This window comes from Boleophthalmus pectinirostris, unplaced genomic scaffold (genome assembly GCF_026225935.1).
Source record: "Boleophthalmus pectinirostris isolate CB_2022bp ecotype Guang Dong unplaced genomic scaffold, ASM2622593v1 HiC_scaffold_22, whole genome shotgun sequence".
Classification (NCBI taxonomy): domain Eukaryota; kingdom Metazoa; phylum Chordata; class Actinopteri; order Gobiiformes; family Gobiidae; genus Boleophthalmus; species Boleophthalmus pectinirostris.
Genome location: NW_026571190.1, coordinates 26,444,079 through 26,453,636, shown reverse-complemented (window position 1 = coordinate 26,453,636; position 9,558 = coordinate 26,444,079). Strand labels below are relative to the sequence as shown.

Here is a 9,558-nt window from a genome sequence, read left to right as displayed (position 1 = left end):
GGGCTCCATGAATATAGAAATCCCATACTGTGAAGCATTTCAGACACAGCAATAACATCCCCATGGAGAAAAGCATTTGATGGACCGTCCATCAGGAAAGTTACACAATGCACCTTTAATTACCATTTGTTTTATGTTTACAATTTCCAGTAACCTATCAACCAGTATTCTTTCGTTTTGTCTAAATCTCCCTTCTCATCCCATCAAATCTTTATTGCAGAGTTGAGTTTTATTTATTGATCAAACACCTGCTGAATGAGGGAGGGCAGCATTAAAATACACCCATCGATACAAGACCCTCCCACATTCGTGTCAAGAAAAAATGGCGTCGAGAATACTGCGGGTCCCTGTACTCAGGATTTTTAACCAAAATTCAGGCAGGCTGGCTCGTAATGGCGTGAAAACACCAAACATATCGAGGGGAACGCAAAGCCGAACTGCAGTGTCAACATCATCGGGTGGTATCCTTCCCAAACCGGAAAAAGTAAGCATTTATTTCAGTCCGAGCGAACCCCAAACCCTAAAGGCAAACACACATGGGCGGGGTTGCTTATTTGACGTTGATTTTGGCCAATAGAAAGACAAAAATGCTACCGAGTGGGTTTATCTGCCAATTGTTTTGCGTTAGTGTACAGTTTCAGGAAGCAGAATGAACCACCTCTTTTATGTTATAATTCACCACTGTTGTCCATCGTTTATAGTGTTTCCTATAGGTTTATAATAAGACTGTGGTGGCACAAGTGATCCATATCTACATCATTTTATTTAATACGGTATTTTTGTATATAAATGTCTCTTATTGCCGCTACTGAACAAAACCACCGATAGAAATGGTTACTTCTATACGTTTATGATATCTATAAGCATAACCACTTTAGTCTATTAGCCTAATATTGGGAAACACTGCGTACAGTAACGTGTCCAATCCAATACACATTTACTTTAAGAAACCTGACCTCTCTGAAGTTCATCTGTTCCAGGGTGTGTAGGCAAGGGCCAGGCCAGCATTGCTCAATCTAACAATACAACACACCTCAGCGTAAAGTACTCTGCTCTCATTGTTTTGTGTTGCACCTTTTTGTGGCCTGATGACTATCCAGAAATGAAATACACGGAGCATTTGACATATTGCATGTAAAGGTCATTATTATTATTATAACTCTGTGTTTTCAGACACCCTTCGGTCTTATCCGAATGACGGCAGTGGTGGTGCCTTTCCTGTATGTGGGAACTCTGATAAGCAAGAACTTTGCTGCTCTTCTGGAGGAACATGACATATTTGTCCCTGAAGATGATGACGATGATGACTAAACCTGGATAGCAAATGGTACAAGAAATGTCTGTGCACAGCCCGGTTTAGTGCAGAATAAGAATGCTGTTTTTTACATTACTGCTGGTGGTATTGATACATAATGACATGTCCTTTATTTATGTTCACAGGTCCTTTGCATTATTGACTGAAACCAGCCTACACAATGCAAGACAGGACTAAATGCATCCCCCTACCTCTAGTCATCTGTCCTTCGCGCTACTGCATCATACTTTAAATTAACTTACAATGGAATACGTGATCATCAAAAGATATGCATATCGCTGTAATGTACTGTATTTGATTATGTTGTTTGCATGTGTTTGTCTCTGTCAACTCAATAAATGAGTTGCCTCAAACATTCAAATATGTTTATTCTTTGGTCGCTTGTACATTTCAAGGATGTCTGGTGATGTGCAAACATATTTAATTAAGTTTTTTGTTCTTCCTCGTACAATGCAGCATTTGCAAGTTTTATTTGTGTTGTGAGAGAGTTTTTCTCCAGTTGGTTGCGGCCTTGTGTGGTGGTCATCTGTGCATAAAGGCCCTTATAGCGCTCATAAGCATCATCTTTTTCCTAGAAATGAAGATGCAATATGTTTTGAACAGGATGCACAAAACATCATGTGAGATAAACAGAAAACATTGGTACCTTTGTAAGAGATTGGACTTCACTTTGTAAGCAGCTGATTTCTCGTCTCAGACACAGCACTTCATTTTCTTTAGCTTTTAGAAGAATCTAAGTTTGAACACGTGTCTTTTGATTAGTGTAACACTAGGTGGCAGTCTTACTGCACAGTGATACACAACAGACAAGAACCAACATGCACAAACACGAAAGGAGTGTTCATAATTATTACCTCTATTTGTGGACATTTTTCACTGTTGCCAACAGGCTGCTTGTCTGACTTCTGGCCTGTAATGAAGCAACGCATCCGGCTAATCTCTTCAGCCAGCCTGGCTCTTAAGTCCTATAAAGACATATTTATTGTTTAATGCACATTTTACTGCTAGTGAAGTGTGTGAATTAAAAGTCAGAACCTGGTTCTCTCTTCGTAGTTGCTCAAGGTCCCTCTCCATGCGTTTTAGATCGGTGTCTCTGCTTTTGCCATTGATTTCTGAACGGTTCAGCTCCAGGCACTTTTGGGAATATTGCTCAGACAGTGCATCCAACTCACTGTTTAATGCATAGAGTTGTGACCTAATACACAGAAATGAGAATATTATGAAGAAGTTATAATAAAATGTGCATATTCTGTTCTTTTCACTGTCTGCCTTACACTTTCTGCATTGACTCCACAGCTCCTCCTCTTAAGCCCTGGGCCTTTGTCACTTGCTCCATTTCTCCCAAGTGTGTTGCTTTTAATTTCTCCACAGCTAAAAAGATTTTATTGGGTACAGATAAATTAAAGCTGAATGACCTAATATTGTGTTTGTGTGTCTGTATAAAGGGTTGTTCAAATTATCTGGTAAAGTTGGTAATAGTAGTTAAAAAAAAGCATGTGTTCTGTGTTATGAGGCTATATCAGTGTCAATAACATTTTGACCCAGTAGATAAACTACACCTTTAGCAGCTGCCTGAGTTTCTTCTTCAAGCATTTTGTCCCTCTGCTCCTTCAACTCTCTTATCTCCTGGTCATGTCTCTCTTGTAGCTCTTGTAGTTCCTTCTGATGAGCCTTTACCATGGCTTCCAGTTTGGCCCTACAAGGGGCTCCGGGCCCACAAGGACTGTCTACTTCTATTTCCAAGGTGGAACGTTCCTGTTTAATATTTTCCACCTGCTTTCGAAGAGAGATGGCCTTCAAGGGAAAAAAAACAAGTCATTGGTATTTAGAATGATAAAAGTAATTTACATCAAAAGTGTTACGCTCACCTCCTTTTGAAGAACCTCCGCTGTGCTCGTCTGACTGTTTTGAGCCCCATTAGTCAGTGAAGAAGTGTTTGAGACATAGTTATTTGTTGTTTCTGCAGCAGAGACAGTTTCAACAGGCTCTTCATGGGTAAACTGAAGAGTCTGGGAGTCACTGGGAGAGTCAGGTGATTGTTGTGAATTCGAATGCAAGGTCCCATTTCCAATAAGAGACTGTGCAGTCATGTCCCGAAATGATAGCCTTTCAAATTCTGACCATTTCCTGTTGACCTCTGTGTCAATCGTATCAATTACAGGTATAGGTACACTCCCCTTTTTCAGCTCCATGGAGTCCCACCTGCTGCACATTTCATTAAAGGAAAGTCCCTCCTCAAACCACTTGTTCCTCTCCTCCAATCGTTTGGCTTGTTCCCGATCCCAGCCCTCTCCCTCTTCTCTTTGGGACAGGTCCTGGTGGGAGTGCACTGCAGCAGGTTCACGTCTGGACTCCTTCCCCGTGAACTGAGCAGAGGGTTGGCATGGCGACCGTCGCTGGGAGAGAGGGTCCTCTTTCTTGCTGCCGGACTCTGATTGGCTGATTCAAAATGAGGAAATGAGAGAAGGATAGTGTTACACATCAGAAGAAATATGATAGAGTGAGTTCACTACAAAAGGACCACCCAGCCACATTGCCTGCATCTCTTCAAGGTGCTCAGGAATGCAATGATAATTATAATATGTTAAAGGTATACTGGGCAAATATTTATTTTATAATTTATAGGCTAAAATTTGCTCAATGGCTATTTAGTATCATTTGCATGTCCTATAACATACATTGTGTTACAATGATTAAAAGGTGCATTGTGTAACTTATCTTGTAGAGGGTCCGCCACCTACTTTTCTCCATGGAGGTGTTATTGCTTTGTCTGAAATGTTTGATAGTATGGCATTAAACCTTTCCAAACCATCCCAAGTTACTGGTCAGATCTGTGGAGAGGTCAGTTAGAATGCCTGTTTTTCTAGGTATTTTTGAGCAATAAAAACACCTATAATTGAATAATAGCAAGATATACCTGTTTAATGTCATATTGTGGAACATTTAAAGCAAAGTAATGATATAAAGAAACAAGATGGTGACAGACCCCCAACCAAAAAGTTATGGTGCACCTTTTAATGCATCCATTAAACACAAGCTCTTGCTCAATATTAAATCATACTCACTGTGTCTTGTTCTGGATGGCCTGCTTTAGTAACTTAACCCAGTTCCGTCGTATCCTAGAGGTCATAGCGGAGAGAGTGAACACTGCTTTCTTTGTCTGGAGGAGATCAAAAGACAGAGCCAAGATATTCACACTGTTAAACAGGAAGCAGCCACACATGTAATTGATGTGGAAACAGAGGTAGTGTTTGAGTGGCCATCTGCCTTGTGTGCAAAACAAAAGAGCCGAGAAATACATACTTGCAATTGGAACCCATAGTTTTTGTCCACATCACAGTCTGACACATCCAAGCAAGATCTGAAGTCAATCTCTCCCTCTGGATCATCAGACTTGATTAAATCAAACATGAATGAATAAACTTGTTGTTGAAATGTAGATTAGCTTTTCTAATATTAAAAATGTATTACCTCCTCAGCTTCAGAATCTCTGTAGTACCTCACAGAAGATTTCCCTAAAACAAACCAGTGTTTCCTCCACTACAAAAAAAAAAGTTTTGTTTTACCAAAAAATTTAAATCAGCTGGATGGATTTAATTTAAGCTATATGTGCAAAATGTTCAAGCATATTCTGCACATATTAGATGCATGGGGTGATTGTGCATGTAAGCTTACCTTTCCATGCTCATCAAGAATGGATATCCACCCCTTTAGGTAAAAACGATCTGAAAGAAGAAAATGAAAAGCCTACGTGAAGCTTGTTGTGGTGTAACTGTTCAGCATCAAAACGGAAACAAATCATCAGCATGTCTGTCTAGTCTAGAAAGAGGAAGCATTAAATATTAAAAAAGTGACGTAGATGAGGAAGTCAAGTATGCGTTTTTCAAAGTGATAAGAAGAAGAAAAAAGGAAGCACCTCAGTTAAGGTCAAACACATGACACTCACCAGCACAACATTATCCAGGGCAAATGTCAGAAATAAAAATGTTCATTATATAATTATTGTCACATAAAAATATTTAAATAGGTACATTGTGGTATTGTCTTTATAAACTTTGCACAATAGTTATGCTGTTGCGTGGAAAGTTTTATTACATCCCTAAATGTTAGGTTGGCTCAGCAGTTTAGCCATGATTCTGGCCGCTGAGACTGCAAGATGCCTGGGAAAAAATCCTCCTTGCACCTATTCATAGAGAAGATGAATTGAATGAACATGGCCTAAAACAGACTGCCAACTAATGGCTTTCAGTACATTAACTTCAGTGCATGTGTGAATTTCAGTGAACTACTTTATGGTGATATTATGAGTGTCCCATTTTGCTCCAAATATACACCACTTGTACAGAGGCTCACCTGTGTCTGTGTCTGCTCAGGAGCTGCACGCTCTCTTGCCTTTGAGGATCTGTGTTTCCCATTGAGGTTGTCTGAACTCTTGACAAAAACAATATCTTACATGAAAAACATTATCTTATGTAAAAAACGTGATCTTACATGAAGAATATTATCTTACATGAAAAACATTATCTTACATGAAAAACACCATCTTTTTACCATTTTATCACATAGAATAGCCTATGTAACATTGTCATTGATGCGTCTTACCTGTGAGTGGACTGATGCCACTGATTGTCTCCGAGACGCTCCATTTTCATAGTCCCTGCATTTTTCTCGCCTGTCTCTTCCTCTCTCTCGTACTTGTCCCCTGTCATCTGTTTCATCCATGTACCTGTGTACCATGAATACAGATGGATGAGGAAATATCAGAAACTAAAAATATCAAACACATAAAAAAGATCTTATTTTCATGAGATAGAGTTTACCTCTCACTCCTGCTTCTTTGATTTCTGCATGGACTGGGGCTCTGGTTTCTCTTTCTAAGTCCGACATATTCCTCTTCAGATTCCAAGTAAATCTTTGGAATATCAGCCAGTTCGATGTAGTCATCAAGGGTCATTCCCACCTCACAGAGAAATAACATTTTCAACATGGATACCAGTAATTATTATACACTGTTCCATTTGCAGCTATGTACCTCTTCCACCACCTCTGATGTCTTCTTGGGTTCAGAAATCAGTAGGGCGTCCATTCCTCGCCTGCTGCTACTCCGGCTCCTGTCACCATAAGCCAGATTCACTTCCGGGGCATCAGTAACATGTGAGACAGGCTCATGTCCCAGCATGTGAGCGTCTACATTACGCATTGATGTGGAGGAGCCACGAGACATGGGGTTACTGAGTAAAGAGTGCGAGGAGCCCTGCCATGACCCCTGTGAGGCGCTGAGCCTGCTGTCTCTGGACCCATTCTCCTTTTGGGGGGTGTGACTGTGAGTCCCAAAGCTGTTCCTGGAAGGAGACACTTCTCTGCTGTTTCGTGCGTGAGTGTGCACAGCACTGTTGGCTACTGTCCTGTTTGATGAATGAGAGCCTTCATAGGACCTGAGTTGATTTGGAGAAGTTCGATGGGAGATGGACTCAAGGTTCTTGTACAGTTTCTCAGAGTCTAAACTGTGTTTGTGTGAAGACTGTGAAGGAGTCCTGGATCCTCGGCTGCTCCGGTTCGGTGCATCATAGTCACAGTTTTGTTCTTGATAGTTTGCTGTCCGATTGTGTGATGGAGTGGCAGACTGAGATCCAGATGGTCTTCTGCGTGAAGGACTGGAGCAGCGTGAAGAATGCCTGGAGGGAGCATGGGATGGAAGCTGTGATGGGACACGGGACCGTGACTGTCCCCTTGAGAGGGAACTCCCTCTTTGGTATCCTGCAGAAGATTCACTTAATTTGTGCCGGTCTGGGCTCACAGAGTTATGACGCGAGGGAGACGCTGTCTGTGAATCAGCCCCTCTTCTGAAATTTGAGTGATATGTGTACCTTTGAGGAGACTCACTTCTCCAGCTGTCCTGCATAAATGTTACAGAGTTCCTTCTTTGAGAGGGCATTCCTAGGTTAACAGTCCTGAAGGGAACACAGGCTTTGGGCTCTGGGACATAGTTACTAGGCAGAGGATGTCCTCTCTCAAAGTAACGGTATCGTTTTTTAGCACCTTCCTCAGTCTGACTGTTCTCTTTTCTGTCTGGAGAGAAGAAGCCACTCTCTCTTTCACGATTTCCAGTAGACTCTTACAAAAGCACATTCAGTCAATTAAAAACAGAACATTATATTTTCTTTACTTAAAGAAATATTTAATTAATATAATTAAAACATTTCTAACCTGATGGTCGTCGAGACCTGTCTCTTCCTCTTCTCTCATCCATCCAGGGGCTGTCAATGCTACGATGGGGGGAGGGGTCAAATCTGGTCATATCAGTGCTCCTCTCTGAGCTCCGAGATTTGCTCCTAAGAGAACTGTCCCAAGAGCCTGGAGACCTACTGACCAGCATACAGTACGTACAAATCATTCAATATTGGTAAGTTCTAACCACCAAAGATCAATATTAGAGCACAATGAAATAAATTATATTTAGTTCAACTACTGAATGTGTCAATGTGTTAAAAGGCCCATATTAGGCATTTCTCTGATCTATGTTGTATAATGTTGTTTCCTCTTCAGAAACATACCTTGAGCTGTGTTCTGTTTCACTCACACATGTTTAACACACACACCTTGCAGTTCTTCTCTCAAACTGAAAACACTCTGTTCCACTTTGTGATGTCATGTGGTAATGCAGGAGGTGCTCCACTATGTTTTTAAACTCCATACATGTTCACTGGAAGCATTTGGATCATTTCAGTCCTGGATTTGCCAATCTGAACTAAAGGTAAAAAATAGCAGCAAACTTGAAAACTACTGCTTCATGACATCACACGGTGGAACAGAGCATTTAAAGCTTTAGAGATGTAAACAGACATATTTTTGATGAGGTAACAAAATTATAACATGTCTTAAAAAGAGTAAATTCTGCATAATATAGGACCTTTAAAGGATAAAGGATAATAGATTAGCATCAACAAACCCACCATATCTATGATAAGATAAACACTTTTAACTAAGGCTTTACAGTGTCGTTCACAGATGACATAATGAACAAAGTCTTTCTAAGTAATTTGTCTGAGACGCGTTAGGAGAAGAATAACAGTAGCGCCTACAGTCACCTGGGTTGTATGTCAGTATCACAGATATTAAGTTCCCACTCAGGACTCAGGCTGTGGCCCAAGCTCCACTCATAGGTCCAAACGTCATCACTGCTTGCACTGGTCACCTCAGAAAGGTCACATTCATCATCATCATCATCATCATCATCACTGGCATCCTGGTTCAAAATACAGACAGAAAAATAAGTTGGGTTGTACATACGCTCTTATTAGGAAATTGATTTAAGCCATACAATACATAGACTTAGATAATATATTTTGAGGTGTTGATTTATAGATATGATTTAATATTAACTAGAGATATACCGACATTTGCGCTTTTTAGCAAATTGGCCTTAAATCTCCAGCACAGACTGATATTTTGTTTTGTCTGACCTGCTGCCTAAAGAGTCCACACAAAACTTTATTTGAACACTTTAATGTAAATAGAAAACTACTCAAAACGTGACTACACTTCTCTCTTGAAGATTTGTGGTAAAAAGGGACAGTAGATTAGATTAAATTAAGGCAAAATAATCAAAATCAGCCCTATATATACTGGCAGATCTTATCGACCATTGTTTTGATATTAACCACATGCAGTGAATGACTTTACCTTTAGGGATGCAATAATATAGATTATGCTGGTAACAGACTGAAACAACATAATCCATAGGTACAAGAAGAGAACAACAAAAGCACACTGGAACACATAATCAAAGCCACATTACACTGAAGATTGCACTTACCTCTTTCTAATGTTGAGGAACATCTTGACAAAGCTTTCTTCACCTGTTCCTTCCTTGGTTTGTCCTGTTCAGCTGGTGCTTCAAACTGCACAGGACGTAACTCAAGCTACACTCAGGTCACGCTCATCATTATTTCATTGCTCCAGTGCTTTTGCATTACCAGAACCGCCCACTCTGTTCTTTCCTCAAGTTTATCTGGAGCCCTCCTTCAGATCTCACTCTCGTTATACAGTGGATTACTAAATTGTGAATAATGACATAAAGATCTATGAACAACAATTACAATCTAAAATTATGTTGTCACGTTTGTTTGTTTTTTATATATTGATATTTCTGATAATGTTTTGGTTAAAAATATATTGGGCTTGTATTACTTGGGGGAATCAGATGCCTAATGTGTGAGGGGATGTTTTAAAGTGTCATCAGA

The 9,558-nt window shown here is 40.2% G+C and overlaps 2 protein-coding genes across 7 annotated transcripts; one reads left to right on the top strand and one right to left on the bottom strand.

Annotated features, from left to right (window-relative positions):
- Nucleotides 1–290: 290 nt before the first annotated feature.
- Nucleotides 291–1,676, top strand: LOC110172596 (essential MCU regulator, mitochondrial-like). Its single transcript, XM_020938487.2, has 3 exons — nt 291–484; nt 1,174–1,327; nt 1,441–1,676. The coding sequence occupies exons 1-2, from the start codon at nt 323–325 to the stop codon at nt 1,309–1,311; spliced, it is 300 nt and encodes a 99-aa protein (XP_020794146.1). The 5' UTR covers nt 291–322; the 3' UTR covers nt 1,312–1,327; nt 1,441–1,676.
- Nucleotides 1,666–9,238, bottom strand: LOC110172648 (myosin phosphatase Rho-interacting protein-like). Of its 6 annotated transcripts, none has more exons than XR_008632822.1 (12): nt 9,132–9,238; nt 8,404–8,561; nt 7,523–7,680; nt 6,348–7,429; nt 6,136–6,275; nt 5,918–6,041; nt 5,669–5,746; nt 4,991–5,040; nt 4,787–4,855; nt 4,619–4,708; nt 4,381–4,475; nt 4,034–4,146 (listed from the first exon to the last, which is right to left on the bottom strand). XR_008632822.1 is itself a non-coding variant. In XM_055158070.1 (11 exons), the coding sequence occupies exons 4-11, from the start codon at nt 4,443–4,445 to the stop codon at nt 1,740–1,742; spliced, it is 1,473 nt and encodes a 490-aa protein (XP_055014045.1). In that variant the 5' UTR covers nt 4,446–4,475; nt 4,619–4,708; nt 4,787–4,855; nt 4,991–5,122; the 3' UTR covers nt 1,666–1,739. The 6 variants fall into 6 exon arrangements, 2 of the variants coding, with proteins under 2 accessions (XP_055014045.1, XP_020794213.2); XR_008632823.1 differs by having other exon boundaries at nt 7,523–7,677; XM_055158070.1 differs by lacking the exons at nt 4,034–4,146; nt 5,669–5,746; nt 5,918–6,041; ... (3 more) ...; nt 8,404–8,561; nt 9,132–9,238 and adding exons at nt 1,666–1,886; nt 1,962–2,048; nt 2,170–2,280; ... (2 more) ...; nt 2,875–3,109; nt 3,184–3,754 and having other exon boundaries at nt 4,991–5,122.
- Nucleotides 9,239–9,558: the final 320 nt, after the last annotated feature.